The sequence below is a fragment of the Amphibalanus amphitrite genome, unplaced genomic scaffold (assembly GCF_019059575.1).
Source record: "Amphibalanus amphitrite isolate SeventyFive unplaced genomic scaffold, NRLGWU_Aamphi_draft 000466F_arrow, whole genome shotgun sequence".
NCBI classification, from domain to species: Eukaryota; Metazoa; Arthropoda; class Thecostraca; order Balanomorpha; family Balanidae; genus Amphibalanus; species Amphibalanus amphitrite.
This window is the reverse complement of record NW_024881960.1, coordinates 488,936-509,977: the sequence shown is the minus strand read 5'-3', so window position 1 is coordinate 509,977 and position 21,042 is coordinate 488,936. Positions and strand designations below refer to the sequence as shown.

At 48.0% G+C, this 21,042-nt stretch overlaps 2 protein-coding genes across 51 annotated transcripts in view; one reads left to right on the top strand and one right to left on the bottom strand.

The window, feature by feature from the left end:
• Window positions 1-1,403: 1,403 nt before the first annotated feature.
• Window positions 1,404-2,544, bottom strand: LOC122392026 (the record flags this gene model as incomplete). Its single annotated transcript, XM_043386444.1, has 2 exons — window positions 1,817-2,544; window positions 1,404-1,474 (listed from the first exon to the last, which is right to left on the bottom strand). Coding segments are annotated over exons 1-2 (704 nt in total), but the record flags the coding sequence as incomplete, so codon positions are not given.
• A 9,820-nt stretch (window positions 2,545-12,364) lies between these two features.
• The window catches only part of LOC122392035, a 108,658-nt gene continuing 99,980 nt past the window's right edge, over window positions 12,365-21,042 (top strand). For all 50 annotated transcript variants that reach the window (XM_043386484.1, XM_043386491.1, XM_043386502.1 and 47 more), the window contains exons 1-15: window positions 12,365-12,501; window positions 12,955-13,221; window positions 13,526-13,594; window positions 14,032-14,206; window positions 14,422-14,540; window positions 14,831-14,896; window positions 15,173-15,305; window positions 15,491-15,624; window positions 15,814-15,870; window positions 16,089-16,236; window positions 16,515-16,618; window positions 17,040-17,096; window positions 17,342-17,519; window positions 20,120-20,256; window positions 20,689-20,823. In XM_043386484.1, coding sequence (XP_043242419.1) covers window positions 12,408-12,501; window positions 12,955-13,221; window positions 13,526-13,594; window positions 14,032-14,206; window positions 14,422-14,540; window positions 14,831-14,896; window positions 15,173-15,305; window positions 15,491-15,624; window positions 15,814-15,870; window positions 16,089-16,236; window positions 16,515-16,618; window positions 17,040-17,096; window positions 17,342-17,519; window positions 20,120-20,256; window positions 20,689-20,823 — 1,873 coding nt within the window. In that variant the 5' untranslated portion in view covers window positions 12,365-12,407. The remainder of the gene's footprint in view (window positions 12,502-12,954; window positions 13,222-13,525; window positions 13,595-14,031; window positions 14,207-14,421; window positions 14,541-14,830; window positions 14,897-15,172; window positions 15,306-15,490; window positions 15,625-15,813; window positions 15,871-16,088; window positions 16,237-16,514; window positions 16,619-17,039; window positions 17,097-17,341; window positions 17,520-20,119; window positions 20,257-20,688; window positions 20,824-21,042) is intronic.

Below are 21,042 nucleotides of genomic sequence, written 5' to 3'. Positions count from 1 at the left end.
TAGTACCAATATGTTAAATAGTTTTAAATACTTTTTCGCGAATTGTGCACTTCTGGCACCAGTTTTAAAAAGAAAATGAAAAATAATGTCAAAATGAAAAACAACGATATCTTCATATTTCACGAAGGTGGCCCTTTTCCTTTAATATGAGCGTTATCGGCCCAGCGGATCCCCAGATACGGAGAAGGGGCACGCACGTGCGCACGTGCAAATCAATGTCTTTGCCAACCCGTGCAATCTGCTTATAAACATGGTGTTATTCAGCATACAAAATATGAACGCTATCGGCCCAGCCGATCCACAGATATGAAAAAGGGGTACGCACGTGCGCACGTGCAAATCAATGTCTTTGCCAGCCCGTGCAATATGCTCAAAAACATAGTGCTTTTCACCATACTTAATATGAGCGCTATCGGACCAGCCGATCCCCTCATACTATATAAAAAGGGGTACGCACGTGCGCACGTGCATACTAATGTCTTTGCAAACCTGTGCAATATTCATATTTACATGGTGTCCTCTAGCATACAAAATATGAGCGCTATCGGCCCAGCAGATCCCGAGATATTAAAAAGGGGTGTGCACGTGCGCACGCTCTGGAGGAATTCAAAACCGTCCAAAGGTCACCGGATGTGTAGTATGCACCCAGCCAAAACAACAAACAAATTTTGAGCTGTATCGCTTCAGCCGTTCCCGAGTTATGAAATGACGAGCTCTTCTGGAACCTCTCACGTCGCACGTGGCACGCGCTGTAACAGGCACTCATGAGTTTTATGGATAGCACAGTTCCATGAAGAAAGGATACATCTAGGGCTGATAATCCCGGGACTTTTTGGCAATCCCGGGATCCCGGGATTTTAGAAATGCAATCCCGGGATATCCCGGGATCCCGGGATTGAGCAGTTTTTATTTTAACCTGTCTACAAAGCAGAATTTTCTTGCAATATCGTATGTATATGGCGCCTCCTTACCATCATAAACACAATACCAGGCATACACCTTCACCCCGAACAAATATAAGAGCATGAATGACATTGATCATTGTATTTCTTGTTTATATTTCGAGTCAGGATACAGTAGACGTGCCTACGGATTGTGGTCGTCTGACCAGCAGCATGTCCTGGTCACATTCACTTGTTACGGTAGTAGCACTTGAGGAAGCAAAGTGCATCAACGACTTCGTCGCCGAGACTCGACCGCACTTTTGTGACGATATTCCCGACAGTGGAAAACACTCGTTCCGATTCAACGCTCGTAGGAACTATGCCCTTCAGCCAGTTGTAGGACAGCGCTACCATGCCTGTCCTTCCTGAGATAGGTAAATTTTCCAATTCTTTCCTTATGGCCTTCGTCATCATCAGAGAAGATTGCGAAAAGTTAATCCCTGCGAAAAGTTAAGTTGCGAAAAGTTAATTTCTTCCACGTTGTCGTCCTCATCCTCGTCATCACCGTCGGATTCATCTGACGAGTTCACCTGCAAGGCGACAATATCCTTACCTTATTAATCTATATAAGATGTACATATATTAAGGGGTCATCCTGCTGTGTTGGCTCCTCGGATTATTTGTAGATGAAGATTTACGACTCTTTATGCTTTAAGGAGAGTAATTGCGCGATGCGGATGAAACTGAGCTCGATGCTCTTAAGCCTTGTTCTCTGGGTGAAATGTTGTTTGTTCTTTGACTCTTATGAAGTGAAATCGCACAGTAAATGATACGAACTTTGGTGCACAATTTTCTACCATTTCGTCACTGTTATTCTATTTTCACGCTAGGTGCCTATATCAGATGTATGCATAATTGTATACTAAGCTCACCTGGTTAGGTCCACCACCACCACGGTCGTCATCTGCTTGTTCAGAGGTCTGCCCGGCGTCACCCGAGTACAGAGCGTCGACAACGGCGAGGTGAACACCGTGTGCGAAGCAGAGTTGGTGCTCACATGGCAGTGACTTCCCGAATTTCACCATCACCGAAGCTCCGTCGGTTGTGACGCAGGTGACGTGCTTACTGAGTTCAAGGCCAAATTCTGCCAGCTTGCCCTGCAGAAGATCCAGACATTTCTCTGCTGGCATCGATCCGTGACAACGCGCGACACCGAGACCCCACATGTTACCTTCGCAGTGGACAGTCACGCTCATATAGCGACGGTTTTTCAGGGACGTATACTCGTCGATCGTAAGTGAGAACCGTTTGCCATTTGACAATTCTTCGGCCAGCTTCGCTTTCACGTCACACTTCAGGCGAGCACAGTGTTTGAGGACACGCCGGCGGATCGTGTTGTGATGGGTTGGAAGGTTTTTATATCCTTTAGCAGCCAAAAGTCCGCGTAGGTCCGGTGAGGTACAGAAAACTGTAAAAGGTATCCCATCTCTCGCGCACATTCTAGCTAGGATAGCATCCAGGTCGTCGTCCGTTTTGGAAACATAGTAGCAATCTAAGGTCTTCATTCCTTTTAGATGCGGTGCCGTGGTTTTAGCGCTCTCACCTTGACCTTCGCCGGACACGTTTTGCGGCGTCTCTCCGGATCGGGATGGTCCAGCAACACTCACCGTTTTGGAGATACATGTCAACAAAAGTCATTACGGCGGCCGGTCGGGCCGAAAAGTTCAATTTTCCCAACTTCTGTTACGTTCCGTAACGAGTACGGTGGACGCTGCCAGTTTACGGCGGCTGGTTGCCACATTTCAACTCCGTCTAGAAAAGTCGCAATGCTTGGGGAATCTTGAGAAATGTCTAGCTCATTACGGCCGTAACGGTTACGGCGTCATTACGGATCCGGTGTGAACCACGCTCTTTGACACGCATTCGGGCTATCATGAAATTTGCAATGTAAGTAACATTCAGCTAGTAAGTAGTGGTCTGTGGGATCTCAATCGATTTAACCCGCGCCCCACTGGGGTCTGCGTATAACACGCCCTACTGGGGGGGGGGGGGGGGGGCTATTCATAGCCCCCCCTCCTAACTCCGAAACTACTGGGCCGATCGTCAAAATTCAAACGGCGTCTGATAGCCCCGCAAAAACTGTCGAGCGAAACCTAATTTCATTGACCTCGAGGTCACCGATGACGTCACAGGTCAGGTCAAAGTAAAAATTATTAGCATTTTGGCTTCTTCACGTTTTGGGCTCTGGCCGCCGTCTTACAAGTCAGATCAGGCTCATTTTTGGTTCACACACTCGTGAACAGATGCTCTAGATACTCTGAGGGTACCAAACTTGTACTTTGATTTTCAGGTCAAGGTCAGGTCATCACAGGTCACGAAAATATTATATCATCCGCCGGTCACGTGACACATGTTTTATGGTCCATTTAGGCCAAACATTTCGAATTTGATGTCGTCTGTGTCATTCGAGGTCATTTTGAGTCAAAATTAGCTCAGGTCAGGTCACTTTCAGGTCAAAAAAGGTCAAATTTTGAAGTTAAAATTTTTCGACAAAAAAGGTGTCTATTGGATGCAGTTTGAGCTCAGGAACACGATGGTGCTATTTATATTGGCGTACGATGTCAAATTCGTGCTGGAAAATTGATTTGAAAAATTAATAATTGTTAATTTTTTGCAATAATGCGTATACCTTGGCCATTTTTGAAGATATTTAGCTAAAACTTGCTAGAGTTAGTCATAATAATGCGTTCTATCACATATATTCCGGTTTTTTTCTGAAAGTCAAAAAGTTTTTGAAAAAAATGTAAAAATATAAATTTTGAATTTTATTATGTAAAATTTTCGAAATTTTCAAAATTTCGAAAATCCGAGATGGCAGTTTGATAGCGCAGTCTATTCTGAGTCCTCTCATGCAAAGAAATTGGATCTAGCTTAAAAACTGAGCTCTTGGGAGCGATTGCCGTGGTTCAATGTTTTGCGTCGAAATCGGCCGAACATGACGTCACTCTGACGTCATTTCCGGCCGACCTATGGTAGGTACGAAGTTCAAATTTTGACACAAGGTGTCAAATTGATGCAGCCGAAGGTACTGAAAGTTTGGCGTCGATACGTCAAGCGGTTTGTAAGTTATTGCAGAAAAACGGGAGGGGGGGGCTATAAATAGCCCCCCCCCCAGTGGGGCGCGGGTTAATGAGTCGTCCTTTAAGAACATGCGTCATCTTAAATTCTGTTAGATATTTGATGAAATGAACACATCAGAATCTGTTCCGGGAATTGGAAGCCTGGTTCTATTCAATGCTCACCATCGCGATACAGCTGTTCAACCTATAAAAATGCTTGTCTTTACATACGTTTGGTCATTGGTGATTATTCACCTCATTCAATGCAATCATTATCTCATTGATCATGATTAAGAAATTATTGTGTCGCCGTTTCGGTATTAAACTTTAGCTCGTGACCTGCCTTGGATTGGTCGGAGCTGGTGCGGACGGGATGTGTGACTGCAGTTGGAGGCTGTCGTAGACACAGGGGATAAACGGATGATGGACGCGAAGGACAGACGAGGGGGTGGTGGAAGACGCGGGGGGTAGATGCGGATTGCGGGGCGGACGCGGGGGTGGACGCTGGAGTGGACGCGGAGGACGGACGCGGGGTGGACGATGGTTAACTCGGTGGTGGACGGGGAGTGGACGGTGTTGTCGGACGCGGCAGTGGATGCTGGGGACGGATACAGGGCTGGACGGCGGTGGACGCGGGTTCCGGGTGGACGCTGCAGATGTGGACGCGGGGCTGGGCGCGGAGGCCTGTGGTGACGGACGCGGGGACGGCAGCTAATTAGCGCCCACAGAGACGAGGCCATCCATCCCCGCGGCAGCTGTAATGAGAACTGCGCCTGAAGCCATCCGTGGCAGCGACCCTGCCATATATACTAAATGTCGTCCGGCCCGGGGGCGTCACGCCATGGACAGTCACGAGACGCCTCCGGGACCTACCGCCGCCGGATGTCAACTAAAATAATTACTGGCCGTTTCTAGGTCATGTAATGAGTCAAGTCAAAATAATTAAGTCGACACAATTCAACATCTACATATTTATAGTGTAGTAGTTAGTACCTATAATTGGTATCATAAATGAATAAATGCATGAAAACCATTTAGAAGCTGATGAATACTATTTTTAGAATTCGGAGCATGTAAAATGAAATTTAGGTACAGACTGATTGGCCATTTACCTATTTTAGCTCCATCGTGCTCCTCCAAGGCACATTCAATATTATCATCATTTGACTGAGAGAGAACCTGTTCAAAATGTGACGTAAAATCAAGGTTATGATTGAAGTCATTCAGTTAGATGGGTGCTTCCTTCATTCATCTATATACAGTGTTGGACCCAGGTGGGAGCCTTTAGACCAGCAGTGGCCAACTGACAGCGGTGCTCTCCTATCAAATAACGGCCCCTGTCAGAACAGCTCTCGCTCCCGGAAAGTTTCTGCAGTTACTCGGGCGGACAGGCGGCCGGCCGATGTTTTTCGGAACTGCTTCTGGGAGCGAATGAGCTGCAGTATCTGGCAAGTAGGCGAAAATGCGATTAACTTTCGCTAGTGCAGCGCCTACCTGCCCCGCATCATAAAGGGTTGGTCTGGTGTTACATTTTATTTTCCAGCATGACTCTGAACCATCTTTTTAGGCTTGGTCGTATAAAGGCTTGACCAACTCGATACATTGAACGTTCAAAGTTTACGCTTATATGGCGTATCGACTTATTGACTGAACTATTGACGTTTGATGCTTAAAAAATAGGCTGGACTAACTACTGGAACAATTCTAGTACAGAAGGCAATCCACTGTGTGCACAATAAATGCTGTCCAGTGCATCCGGTAGCCAGTTCAATGAGCAAAGTAAAAAGAGGAACTAGCTTATTGTCATCTTCCCCTGACTTATGTTAGAGGTATTATTAGGCTTCAGGTCTGGTCTGCATACTGATGTCAAGGTTGAGTCTGGTCAGGTCTTATGGCCAGGTAAGAATCAGGTCTAACCTGATGAGCGGTCTGAGGCTGCATAGACGGCCAGTGCCTGGTTACTGACTAGGGGTCAGTGCCTGGTTACTGACTAGCGGTCAGTGCCTGGTTACTGACTAGGGGTCAGTGCCTGGCTACTGACTAGCGGTCAGTGCCTGGTTACTGACTAGGGGTCAGTGCCTGGCTACTGACTAGAGGTCAGAGTGCCCATGGTTACTGGTTAGTGATCAGTGTCGGGCCTGGTTAGGGGTCAGGGTCGGGCGACGCCCCACGGTGCGGTGCCGTGTCCCCGATCGATGCTCCTCAGCGACACGAATCATATGGACCGGCGCAGCGGCGGGCCATGGCCCACGACCCAACCGTGCGCTCCGCTGCCGCACGTGAGACATGGAACAAAAAGGTGCCATTAGGATACAGCTCGGAACGGCTAGGTGCCGACAAAGGGTCAGAGAGAGGAGCGGAGCTGACCAGCACAGACAGGATATGGAGTGGAGTAGGAGAATTTGACTATTCACCAGAAGACACGAAGCGCAGCAGTATAAACGGCAAAATAAGCTGCGACTGGGCACTGTGCAGCGTCTGTCAGCCTCGCCTGACGTGTCACGTGACCTTTGGTCCACGCCAGGGCCCTGGATTCCTTACCGCAGGGATCATGTCACGTGACATGACGGGCCACACCCAGGCTTAGCTACCTCACCGTAGTAACTATTTGTCAGGTGACCTGATGGGCCACACCCGAGGCTGGCACACCTCACCGCAGTGTCTGTCGCGTGACTGGATGAACCACACCTAGACTCGGCAGTCGGGACACCTGACTGCAGGTCATGTGACAGGCCTCAGCATATCCATATTCCAGTCCTTTGTCACCCAACGTTACCAGCCTGAGTTCTTCAAATATGTCGCTTGGATAGGTTCCCGCGTTGAACCGGCCCTATATGGTATGGTTTAGTCTGATGCGGTCCGGTCTGGTCTTGACTGGTCTAGTCGTTAAGCCTGGTCTAACCCAGTCTAGTCTGGTCGGCTTTGGTCTGGTCCGGTCTAGTCTGACCCGACCCGCTCTGGTCTGATCCGGGCTGGATTCTCCCAGCTATCACTGCAAGTCCCCCAAGTGTGTCCGTCTCCTGTGGTAACAATAATCCGAGACACCCGAGCTGCCTCTCAGTAGGACAGCTCTGAAGTATCGGTGTCCAGTACCGCGTCATAGTGTAGGTTTCCAGCTGAGATGGCGCATCACACTACAAAAACCTAGGAATGTTCATAACTAAGAGAGTCGTGCTCGCCGATTCATAAGCACCTTGCATTCTTGCCTGCCACCACCGGTGTTTTGGACATTGATCTTTCTTGGAACGCGCGATCAGCGATGAGCGCCAGTTTTCTTCGCCACAACAAGCAAATGCGACGTGATTAAACCAATACAACTGGTTAAAACATTTTCATCTCATGAGATGACTGTAATAAGTATTCAGATTCTTCGATTCGTTACATACAATACGCGTCACACAATGCACCCCATTATTATAAGAACATGCAATACTGTATAAGAAAAATCCTTTTGTGCCTGCCCATACACATTAATATGCATAGAACGTGCAGCGTACATACGTGCCTGTCGCGTGGGAGTGGAGGGTAATTTGTCTGCCGGTGCCGGGGTCTGACAGCACCCGGTCCCGCGGGGAGCAGGGTCAGAGGCAGGGGCGGCGGGCCGCGGCCAGCCGGCAGCAGCCTCCTCCGGCAGCAGCGGCGCCGCGCCGCGCCGCGCACACGGCCAATATCGACGGATGAGAAGTTCCATCAGCGTCGGCCGGGGATTGGGCGTCCCGGTGCGACGGCATGATTGCCGCGCACCGCTCGGCCCCATTGTGTAACAGGAAAATAGTGCAGCGGTCGCACAACATTGAGCGGCGACATATTAACGCCGCACCGATGACCGCAGGCCACTTGGGCCGGCAGGAGATTGAGGCAGAGAGGGAGAGAGAGTGTTAGGGAGAATAATAAAGAAGAACGAGAAAAAGGGAAAGGTAAAAAGAAAAGGGAGATGCAAGACAAGAGAAATGCAAGAGAAGGGAAATGAGATGGCTACACTTTTTAGGCAACTTGTATTCGGAAACAAGAGCTAATTCTTTGACAAAAATGGATTTTAAAACATGAAATATAATTTTGAAAGCAAAACGTCGGTGAAGCTTCTATGATCAAATAACATCTCAAGCTACCATGCTTGCAGGAGGCTGATCGAAGGTTCACTTGAGACCGGTAATGGAAGACTCCCAAAGGCCTCGGCCGGCCGACCTCATGCTCAGAGGACCTGATGGATGAGGCTCACGAAGCCCCAAAATCGCCCCTGAGTAGTGAAACGCAGCTTAATCTTCTCGACAAAGACAGATGTTGGAAATCAGAGACAGTTGAGGAGGACTCATGTGGATGTAGTTTGAACGTGATGGGGCTGCGATGGGCACGACGGCAGCAGAACAGGCGTAGCTGACTGCTCGCGTCACCTGGTGATTATTTGGTCAGATCACACCGGACTTGGGTCGTCTGCTGCTCTGGCCTATCGTCACTACAAATGTAGACTGTTGGTTTTGGTCAACGGAACATAAGCTGACTGAACTCCGACCCAATCCACATTCGACGTACGTTTTTTCGGCTACTAGTCGCCATGTCGATTGTCGATAGTGATAAGGAATAAGGATGTTATTATAGTGGAGACATTCACGCAATGCTTCGGGCACAATCCGTCTGAGGAGCATGGAGGATTGTCGAATGGGACCAAGAAAGACGCTTGGTGTTCACGCATGAATTCAAATTGACTGGAAATATGCAAGCATGATATAATTTTGCAGCGATTTGACAACGGACTGACTAGCGCGACTTCCCATTGCTTTCAGTTGTTGCTCTGAAATATCAAGTAGGTATGAGCTTACAGCTCAAATAAAAACATTTGAGAGTTTGGCTGTCCAAACAAACCTGAAACGATTGAAAAAAGCAGAAAAAACTTTTCAGTCCAGGTTCTACTAGCATATGGTACTCACGCATTTGCTTATTTAATCTGGTTTGTGGCTAAACGGATGAGCCACAGTCTGCCAAGTGAATTGGTTAAACTAAACAAAGCAAACATTGTTCCGGACTACTCAGATGTTTTGAGAAAATGAAAATCATAAAAGTGTTCTTGCATTTTAACATTTCCTGATTACAACATACACGCTGAAATACACCGGCTTCATCATCTAACACAATCAAGACATTTTTAACAACTAATGCGTTTTGCATTGCTTCATCACCAACCGACAGGAGCACATGCATACAGCCCGGAGGCCGGAAGCATATTGCTGCCGGAGGAATCAACTACGCTGATGGTTCTCTGTGGCCACCCAACAGGCAAAATATGACCACGAATGCTGACATCCACAATTCACATGCTCATTGCTCAGTGCTTCTGCAGAACACGACCAGCAAAAAAGCAAATGCTTAAGAATGAAGATGAAAGGTGCAGAGTGGTTGAGGACTGCTTCGTCTTTCGAACATCGATTTAAAAAGGGTCTGAAAACTAAAATGAACAAAACAAAATGAAAGCAAACTGTTTTAACTTGCTCCCCAACAACGTCGTTTTTGCCAAAGCTTCCACACATGGCTAAAGCTGTGAAGACACCGTTATTTTCATTTAGATTTAAGTTATGGCACGTCGACGCTGCTTTTCAACTTGGGATTGCCTTGTTTTCAACCAATGTGAAAATGTGTTGATCATTCAGTACCAGTACAGGACGTATCAACTGCGTAGGTAACCATAAATTAAAATTAAATTAACCCTCGCATGTGTAGGGGGGGTCGGATGGACCCCCCATGGTTTTTCGCGAATAACTCGCGTAAAAAGCGGCCGATCGCGACGAAACTTTAAGTACCCTCACATTGATCAATTTTACACCTACCCTGAAAATTTCATGACCCTGACCCAAATGACCTTTGACCTGTGACCTCTTTTCCGAGACCATGTTTGGCCGGAATCGCGATTCTGCGTATGTCGGCTCGCATTAGCCGCGCGTTTGCAAGCTTTTCGTGGTTTCAAACGTTCAAACATGTGATTTGATGTTGCTTCCATGCATTAGGGTGGGTGTCAAGGTCACCTGAAGGTCAGGTCAGGTCATTGACCTTTGGTGACCTCGGGTGACCTCGGTTCACTTTTTCGAGCTGTACATGTTTCTAGGCTAGTTTTTGGAGCTGAATTCGAATTTAGCAACCATTTGAACATTTACGAAGTGGTTTTGGTGCCTTCGTAACATGTTACGAAGCTGTCAGAGGCGGTTGACACGTACTACGAATACCCGTCACGACGCCTACTGGTTGACCTGACCTGACCTGACCCGACCTGGTCTAAATGCTTAAAGACATCATCTGTGATCAAAACTAACACGATATTCGTGATCAGCACCCCGAAAAACCCCTCAGCAGCCACACTTTACGACTTTCTAACAGGTCCCGATTTTCCCGACTTTGGGTCATTGACCTGATCTGGAAGGTCAACCAATGACCTAGGACCTTAAAATTGGGTATCATCGGCTTCCTCTCGTCACGGGCAACACGCTCGTTTTTTCCGCGAAGCTCTAGCTCGATCAGGGGCCAAACGGCAAGGGGGGGTCCAACCGACCCCCCCCCCCTACACATTAGAAGCTGGCAAACGCCGCACACATGCGAGGGTTAATAGCCTGAATGAATTATAGCAGAAAACCGGCTCAGCAAGTCAGCAGCTGCAGCTGGGCCCGTCGTTTGAGACGATACGTAATCCTAACGGCCAATATTCTTTGGAAAGGAAATATTTAAAATCTCTAGGGCATGGCTTTGTGCTTTCGCTGTCGTAAGATTTGTCTGAGAGCTTTCAGCTTGCCCTGCTTTTCCTGGCTAATCCTGGGCTGGGTGCTGGGCCGGCTGAGTCGTAAGCTCTCATGAGATCGGCATATGACTCTCGAAATTGATTAGATAGAGCCCAGTGACTTATTCAGACTTAGACGTAACGAACAATAAACCCCCACGAAAACATTTAGCAATGATTTCCCTCACTGCCAAAGAAACAAATAAAAGAAAGCTTGCAGCGATTTGGGCCAGATAACACATCCATCACAAAGAATCGTCGGTAATTGCATTCTTCAGCCACAGCGTCTCGAATATCGACGTGTCTCTACGGGCTGTTGATGGTTGTTTTCTTACCTGTGTCCACTCGCTCGCTGGAGACTCCCGTCCGTCCGCTGCCGGCTCCGTTGACCGGATCCGCCTCGGCACGTCGGTCACCGTCGGCCGGTCAGGGGTGCCACCGACGGTCAGCCGGGAGCGCCGCCCCACCTGGAGTCCCGCGCCACACTGACCGCTCCGTGCGGCGAGTCGGTCATCGGAGCCGACGCGGCGCACCGTCGGCAGTCCCGGCGCGTCGGAGGCGATCCCGGCGCGTCGGAGGCGTCGGACGGTCAGCGACTGATCCCTGGCGGACAGAGCGACGGTGTGTTCCATGACAGAGAGAAAAGGTCAGCGCTCAGTGAAACACCTACGCCCGATCGGTGAAATGACAAAGGAAGCCTGTCAGCGACACATGTCAAACAAGGGGATATTTCACCGGGAGGCCGACACTGACTATTATAAGAACATATGACACTTCACCGGCTTCCAAGGGACATGGAACATTGTTCGATTGTTGGATGAACGAGTCCAAACCATCCGCCTGGAAACAGATAAACGGCTATCGACTGGAGCGAGAGGAAACTCAAGAGCACTGAGGCTGGGAGTTCGAACCGAGGTCAACAGGTGCAGCCTTCCTCATGGGATCGTGAAAGAGTGGAACGATGGCATGATAACTGTTGTTGGAACGAAATCATCGTTCATTTATATCCAAGTATCGGTGAAACAGTATATATCTGACCCATTGGGCTCGGAGGGTTGCGACTAGCGGAGGGCGCGCGAGGATTCTGGCGGAGACAGCCGAAAAAGCTGGGCCGTAAGCATGCTGCTGGGATGGAATACAAGGCAAGAAGCCGTGTGCACTGTGCACTTTCAAAAGTAAAATGGATTTAATTTGAATGCAATTACTGGAAATTATTACTTGAGGGATTTCAAATATGTTTATATTTGTTTTACAGTTACAGGCACTTCGCTGTGCCTTTGATGCGTGCACGTATGTAATGTATTTGGTAAGGCCGTCCATGCAAGCCATATAGCGTCTGTCTTATCATCCACGCTGGTACTTATTTCAATCGCTGGTTTCAAATTAGGCTTAAATCTGTAAAATCGACACCGGCCGTGGCGTTGAATGGCGCCGCCGTCTCGCCTGTTTGATAGGTTCGCTGACAGCTGGGAAGTGTGAGCGTCAAAACACGCCGTAACAGCCGGCGCAAACACTCGCTGACAGAGCTACTGACAGCCTCTGACGGAGCCGAGATGACAGGTGGGGGTGTGCAAGTCTATATAGGGGACCGAGCGGTGGCGCCCGCGGCCGCCCGCAGCACCGTCGCGCCGCGACAGCTTCGCCACCATGGCCGGGGGGCACCACGTCGCGCTCCTCTGCTCTCTGATTATCGTCCTGGTCACCAGTGTCGACACTCGGTTTGCAGGTGGTGTGGATCCCGGTGAGCGATACTGCCGAGCGGATACGGTGAATTTTGGGTGGTGTCGTCTCCAGATAAAGAGACAGACAACGCTGGGCCCGCGCCCGGCGCCGTGCTGATGTATTTTCCGACTCAGTCTGCTTGGGTCGGGTATTTCCTGGCGATTTCTGTCTCAAAATCAAAGTGAAAATCGTGTCCTGACGAGAGAGATGGTATCTGAAAGTCCATGGTACATAGTGAGAGTAAATTCGGAGGAGGATTTTTTCTGTGTTAGTAATTGCAAAGCTTCTCAGATATTCAGAGGAAGGGACAATTTTTTTGTGCCGATGAATTATAAACGCTTGTGGTGCTGTTCGTTTGCTTTTCTCTAACCTTCTTCTGTCAGGTATTCCGTCTGATACGGATAAAGCTATTCTTCGCTCAAAAATATGCTTCCAACTTCGGTACCAAAATGAGATCATGTGTCATTTACAGGCTTTGCTCACTATCCTCGAGACAAGTCTGACGGTTACGCGGCCAACGGCCTTCTCAAGCCCAGTGTGACGCCAAGTCAGCGCTCTGCCAAAGTCCTCCCTGGAGCAAAGGACAACGACCCAAAGTCGACTTCATCAGCAGACGGACGCACACCGCTGCGTTTGACGCCAAAACAGAGTGAGAGCTGCGACCGACACCGACTCAGAAAATGTGGCACACGCACTGTGCATCCAGACAGAGCCCGCGGTGGTCTGATGGCGAGAAATGGTGAGTGCGAAAGTGGTGTCGGTATTCTTTGAATGTAATATATTGAATGTAATTTTTGAGTATAATTGTGCGTTCCAACAGGAACATCACGTGATGCTCATATTTCCTGATAAGATGACGAAATGTTTTCGAGCACAATACCACCTATATTGTTCAGTCACGATATTTGAATCACCGGGTAAGCATAAGCTAGCTCTACAGAATGCTATAAATAGCTTTTGGTATTTGTAAATGACTAATGAATACTTACTATCTATGCAATTATGCATTTCACCTATAAGATCACACTGCATCCTCATTTCAGCTCTGATGCCAAGAGGCCGTCCCGGGAGAGTCGTCTTCATCGATGCTTCAATGGCAACCATCCCCAAAGGTAAGGTATCTTTTGCTGCTAGCCTTTACATACTTCTCTACTCTAACAACAGACAGGTAATCGCCTATATCTCCGCTGCGTTGTTGAACCAAACCCCCGCCGTCCAGTACCTGGGACACGCGGCGGCCGATCCAGCGCCGGGTCGGGGCCGCCCGAGGCAGCCAATCAGCGGCCGGGAGCGAACACACCGCCGCGGGCGGTCTGCGGCCCGGATTGGACCAGCAGGCCCGGCAACAGCGGCTGCTGAGCTTAGCGTAGCGGGAGAAGGGCACTCAAGTCACACATCTAAAATATTTGCATATTGTGTAAACACATTTTGTAAAAATTATTGCCTATTTTTCATAGAGTTGCGTAACTGTTGCTAATCGGCAATAATAGAAGCACATATGTGTTTCCCCTAATGAGTAGTTTGAGCTGTTTTTCACGTTTTCCCACAGGGTTCAACATCCGCGGTCGTCTGCGGATCTCGCGGGACGCCGGCTTTTTCACGTCTGACCTCAGCCAGCTGTCTGGTCAATGGCAAACAGTGGACGCCAAAAGGAACGCCGAATGTCCGCAGAAGTGCTTGGACGCTGGGTTCTCCTATGCAGCGATGCAGACGCAGACAAACAGGTCAGTGCTGAAATGGTTACCAGGCACTTTTCAGTTCGCTTCACAGAATGCATTTTTATTCATTGCAGCACTAGACATATGAGTATTTTACTGAACCAGCCTGTAGCGTTTTTTTCTGAACTGCTTCCACACAGAGCCCTTGTTTGAACTGCTCAGCTGCCTTTGTTGATTGATGTGTTTCTCAAAGTATGACCGTGATGCTACAATTCACACAGAGGCTGGTGCAAATGTGCTCGTCAGCTGAACAATATCGAGCAGGCTACTCGAAAAGAGGTGATGAGGGGTGACATCCAAGTGCTCAATCTTCAAGCGATCAAACAAAGAAGACTGCAAGGTTCGTGGAGGCTGATTAGGTTTTTTTTGGATATGGTAACGCGCCTGCTGTTAATCCTTCATGCATTATTTTATTTCATTTTGTTTTTATTATAGGCACGCAAGTGTGAAATGAAAGCATCGTGTCCAACTAATACCTATTCTTTTTTTGTAGAAATAATTTTTTAGGCACGCAAGTGTGAAGTAAAGGCATCGTGTCCATCCTATTCTTTTTTGTAAAAATACATTTTTAGAAAAGCTATTTTTAGGTCAGGCAGAACAGCATTTACATTCCATTTGTTTCGTTTTCAGTAATCCAGCTGGCAAAACTTCACAGGCAGGTGGCCATTGCTAGCTACAAAATCATCATGAAGAATCGTAAGTCGTTATTTGCCAAGGAATCATTTCATTTTACAATTCTTACCAAAATCATGTTCGGCTAATTTATGCTGAATTTGGTCGAGGTCTTTGATCACACTGATATGGAACAGAAATGTGCAGAAAAAAAATCCGAAGGCACGCTTATAAATGCATATGTATGAGATTGTAAGCTTGAGAAGCAAGTTTCACACATTGTTTCATCTGTTGTTTCATATTAGTTTCATATATTGGAATCATTGCATTTTATTGACTGTGCCTCTTACGTTATCCCAGCGAAGTGGTACCGCTTCGTGACGGTAACTACCGTACCGAGCGCATACGGATTGCGGATTGGCATGACGAGATCCCCGTCAGTCTGCTTCAAACGCTGCGCTGCCGGCAGCTTCAACTATGCCTTCTACTCCGTGTAAGTCACCTGCGCAAAGCTCCAAAGATTGATGTTACCAAGTTGAATCATGTGGATAGAGATGTAGGTTGTAAATGTATTCAATGCTTTCGTCCCAACTCTGTAGTTCTGCCGTCTTGCCATGCAGACCTGCCAAGCCCGTTATCGCATGCATAGCACCTCACTGCTATACGATTTGTTTCCAGCTATGGATGCTTCTGTTCCAACGACAAGAGTGATGTGAAAGTGGTCCGACCTCAGTACCGCAAGCTGAACTATTTCGCTGCCGGAAGGACCTGTCTCTTCTACATTAGCAGAGTCAACAGGCTCAAGCCCTCAGGTAAGGGTAGTTGTGAGTGTTCCTCGGTAGTCAATGCATACAGTGTATGAAACAAGTGCATTGATGTCTAGAGTTATTAACGGCAATGATCCAAGAAACTGTTTTATTAAAATATTGTCGCATGCTATAGCAGGGTATGCACGAGTTAAATGGATATTCACTGTAACGTATTGACTTTATGATCCACAGGAACGGCGGCAGTAATCAAAGGACGAAAGGGTTACCTTATCTTACGGTCTCCAAACGGTGAGTACTGGATAAGTAGTTATTTCTATGCATGCCTCTACTGGGGTATGTCGGTTGAAAAGTTACGACATTTTGACGCCTTTTGGACACATCAGTGAAACTACATATCTGCTTTTCAGTGCTTCTCGAAGCTACCCTTCCAAATATGTAGTATTCTCCTGTAAAAAAACGTTTCACCCAGTCCAGTGCAGTAACACTGGATGTGCGTTGGCCGTCAGGCCGGGTACAGACGGGCCGCTTCATGGCCGCCAGTCTGCTCCAGAGTCAGGCGTGGCGCCGTCTGCCGGCCGTGCCGCCCCTCTTCTGTCTTCAGATGTGTGCCCTCAGAGGCTACACGTACGCCGCCGTCGGCAACAGCAAAGACCCGTGAGTAGTGAAGCTCATATGGTTTGTAACATGTCTTGGTTGCATGTATTTTGAAGTTCAAAATAATGCAGCTAAAATTCAAATTTTAATAGCCACTCTTATAGCAGAAAGAAACGTCGAGAAAAGCTTCCACGGTTTTCAAGTTTTTCTTCTTCAGGACATTTCCCATGGCCTTAGCGACAAATGGAGCTAAAATCAGGCGGTAATTTTCCAGTGGCAGCCCTAGCAGATCTCTTGCTAGCACAATAATTAAAAATGCCTGCTATTTTTGCTCTCAGAACATGTGACTGCGCAAGAACTCCACCAACAAATTTGCTGTTCCGGGTGTGGAGAAGTGACAGCGACAAGCAAGTGTTTATGCTCAGCGGCCTTCCAAAAGCAGGTGAGAAGCAGAAAGAACAAAGGTGCATCGTTCTATGTGCGCTCAAAGCCATTCAGACCTAAAATCATAGCACAGAGAGACGGGGCAGGGATCGTCAAATCGTCTGAGAATATTTGGGAGGCGCTGCATAATTGCGTGTGCTAGACGTGCTATGATTAAAGATTTAGAAGTGACTAGAACGCGGCTGGCACTTGCTACATAAATTTGTTTTTTAACTTCATTAACTTTGTAATTCGGTAATCCATGTGAGTGACAGCAGTAGTGCAGGTGCTTTAATATCTTTGTTTTCTTGCATTCCTAAATCCCTTTTACCCGTAAGCATATTGATTTGCCGGACTCCAATGAACGTGTAGGGCCCGTCAGTATGACAGGAAGTTCGACGTCTGTTGAAAATGCTCACCATTGGCCATTCCGCTTGCAGGAAAAATGACATCGGTAACCGTCATGAGAGGCAGTTTCCTCCAGTTTACTTTCTCGGGTGAGTTATCTCTCTCATCTTTTACCGATGTCAGAGCAAACTATTCCATCCGTTGACCTATTTCCGGTCTCTATCGACAGAATATCACTGTGTGTAACCAGACGAGTTGGCTGTTGGAAATGCTTTTGGAAAGGGCTTTTCTGAGCGAGAGAAGTTTTAAAACTCTGTTTTAATTGCCTTGCCAGCTGTTTGCTCCGAAATGTAAGATTGTGCCTCTGCGGCTGACCATCTCTGTCTCCCTGCAGGGACGTCGGCGGCTCGTCCGATCGTGCTCTACCTGAGGTCGGCGCCTCCTGCCGGCTGGACGTTCCGATTGCCATCAGGCGGAGACAGTTTCCCTCAAAAGTACCGGCTCCTCGCATACTGTCCGCTCATGTGCAGAGCACAGGGCTTCCCGTACGCTGCCGTCCGCTTCCAGCCCGCGTAAGTAACGATTGCTCCTCAAATAACGCGTTATGTAAGCTCATACGTGCAACGATCGGTGCATCGCATTTGTGCTAATTGGATGCAACATGGATATGCAATATCGCAACGCGAGGATTAGCGTCAATACAGCATTAACTTGATTAAAACACGGGATACATTATCATTAACCGTTGATAGTATTTTTGAAAGAGCGTCCACTTTCATAAACATGCTGGTAATTCACGTAGTTTTAGGGCATGTAAAGTCAACCATTTTCCGTTCAGAAAGGTTGAAAAAGTCTAAAATCGAATGCGTTGGCACTTCAAGGATGCAGATGGTGTCCTCCGCAGCGAACTGGCGGGTAGGCTGTGCCGCAGTACACCACTGTGCGGTGGGCCAGCCCACCAGTGCCCTTAGTGCTGTAGCGCGTTTCCATGCCTCGTGCTGCCAATGTGATTTGCGAACAGTGAGTTAATGGCACATGACATTCTATTGTGCGACTTTTGAATTTCCCAGAGATCTTGGGTTTCGGATAGCTCTTACATATGCATGACCGTATAAGGAAGAAGTCTTCGACCACAAATAAACTTGCGATAACGTTGGATATAAATTTTATTCACGATGTCAACAAGCATCAAATGGGCTACAGCGCTGGTAGGCTGGCCCGCCACACAGTGATGCACTGCGGCACAGCCTACCCGCCAGTCGTCCGCCCGGACGTCAGCCGGCGTATCACAGTGATGCAAATGGGGTTCACGAGTGGCCATAAATACCCAAAAGTCAAGTTTACCAAATCGAGTTAATTGCGATATGGCCGAGTAGACAAATGTTTGGGGCATCTGAAATCACATGGTTTTCATGTTTTTGTCAAAACCGGCCTCGTGTATCATCGTCAGAAGTCGTGACATTTTCTAGGTCGTAAAATGACGGTCAGACACTCGCAAGTTCAAACGCCGCTGGTTTGCGTTCATTTCGTACAAATTGAAAAAATTATGCATGAGAATGATCCCCAAAGCCTTCTGCTTCTAATGCCGGGTCACAAAAAGCCGTATCTCATTCGCTTTGGCGGTAATCTGACTATTTATCATCGTGTTGCAATCGCAGTTTTTTACTAAGAAAAAAATGCTTTCGTTTCACCTACAGCACTTAACACAGTGCGTGCCCGTTAGTCCACCATACCATAGCCTTCCCTAATCATTTCTGAGTCGCATCGTGAAAGAATTAAGGCGCTATCACAGGGCTGACCGGCGCTACAGAGGTTTTTGTCCGTGCGGTCGGGTGCCGCAGTGGGCGCGCAGTGGGCGGGTGAGTGCCGCCGCGCGGCGTCCGGGCGGCGCGGCGGCGCGGCCGCCCGGGCCGCCCGCTGCACCGCGGCACCCGACCGTGCCGGACGAAAACTTCTGTAGCGACGGTCAGCCCTGTGCTAGCGCCTTAATTCTTTCACGATGCGACTCAGAAATGATTATATTGTTTTGTTTTGTTGGGTTAGGCCCTTTCGGTCGACAAGACCATTGCAGAGCCGGAAGGATGATAGGAATTAGGGGGAGACATTGGTCTGGGCAGGCACCCTAGTGAGTCGCCGGGGCTGAGCCCGTCCAGAGGACAGGCCACCCAGCCCCAAGGCACTCACTGCACCCGGCTACGGGGTGCGCTCCCTCAGGAGCAGCGGTGCCGCTCCAAGGGAGCAGCCCGCATGAGATAAAGTTGCCTGTCCAGCCCGGAAGGGGGTTGCGGCGTGGAGGAGAAGGATTTCTGTATCCCGAGGATAGAAGCACGGATAGGTGAGAAATGATTAGGGAATGCTATGATATGGTGCACTAACGGGCACACACTGTGTGAAGTGCTGTAGGTGAATTGAAAGCAATTATTTTTGGTAAAAAAACTGCGGTTGCAACATGATAACAAATAGTTAGTTCACCGCCAAACCAAAATAGATACGGCTTTTCATGACGTGGCATTAGAAGCAGCAGGTTTCGGGGATCATTTTCATGTATAATTTTTGCAGCTTGTATGACATGAACGCACGCTAGCGGCACTTGAATTTCAAGTACCTGACAGTCATTTTACGACATCGAAAATGTCTCGACTTCTGACAATCCTACACGAGGCCGGTTTTGACAAAAACATTAAAATCATACCTTTTCAGACACCCCAAACATTTCCCTTTCTGACCATATTACGATTTATTCGATTAAGTGAACTTGAATTTTGGGCCTTTTTCGTATTTATGGCCACTCGTGAACCCCATTTGCATCACTGTGCTTATGAGGCTGGGGGTTTACTGAGTGTGTCCGAATTATAAGCACTGAGATCCGAAGATTGTGTATAAGTTTGTGGATATCCATGCCCCATGTTTATTTCGCATGCTTGAAACTGTCCATATGCTTAAGCTGTTTGCAAATAACCTAAAAGATGCTCTAATCTGGAAGTGGCTTTTATCGATAAGATGTCAGCTTGTTTCTCCCTCGTCTTCAGTCTCCATTTTTAGTGTCTATTGACTGCTACGTTTGCCCGAAAGCGTGTGTTTCTTTATGTGACGGTAGTGTCGTGCAGTGTAGTGTTCCGCAGTGTAATTAGTGAGCCTGGGACATCCTCCTTACTGTAATGTTTGCCGATAGCGGGTGCTCGTGTCTGGGCCCGGCCGAGGTGGACGCCGTGCGTTCCGACACCAGCAGCTCCCCTGACGGCGCCTCACCAGACAGCACCATCCAGATCATACAGCTCGGATCGCTCCAAGGTTCTGCCTTCCCCAAAGGTGACGGACGCTCATTTCACATATTGCATTCACATTACCACGGAGACTGAAAAATACGTACACAAAACGGGAGTTCATGCCGGTCAATCAACTGGTGTAGGGGTGAAGGACGTGGGCACTCTGTAAGCTAGGTGGGTATTTTCATTTTTATGCATTGCATAATGCATACGTGTATGTAGTTGAGAGGTTCTAGTGCATCCGCTTTAGGTCGCCCTGCTCTCCTCTCCTGAGTGAGCGGCTACGAGTAACCCTAGAAGATGAGTAGGCATCTACGAGCGTGAGCTGAGCAAACTTCAGTTAAGTAACTGTGAAGGGTTTAATGGCTGACGAGTGTTTATCGTCGTGAGGCACTCTTTGCGAAGCACTCGGTGCAGATGCAGGAAAAGGTGGTGATCATTAAGTGTCTATATCTCCGTCGGCGTCCTGTTGCAGAGCTGCTGGTGCTCGACCGAACTTCCAGCGGGGATCAGTGGTCATTCAGTCCGCGATGGATCCCCATCTCCATCAGACTCGGAGCTGGCTCACGGGGCTCGCTGGAATTGGAGGGGCAGACGAGATCTGTCAGCGGTACGTAGCTCAACCAATGATAGCTGTATATACAGGGGTGATGGACCTTTACTTAATATCATAACACGTTAATGTAAAATATCAGCTAAATCAATATAATATAAATATTTAGATGTTTTTTATCATAACACAAGTACAATGATTCAAAGCGAGAGATGAGATACTCTTTACTTCGAACAGCGGTCTTATGGCCTTGGGTCTTATCATATTTTATATACT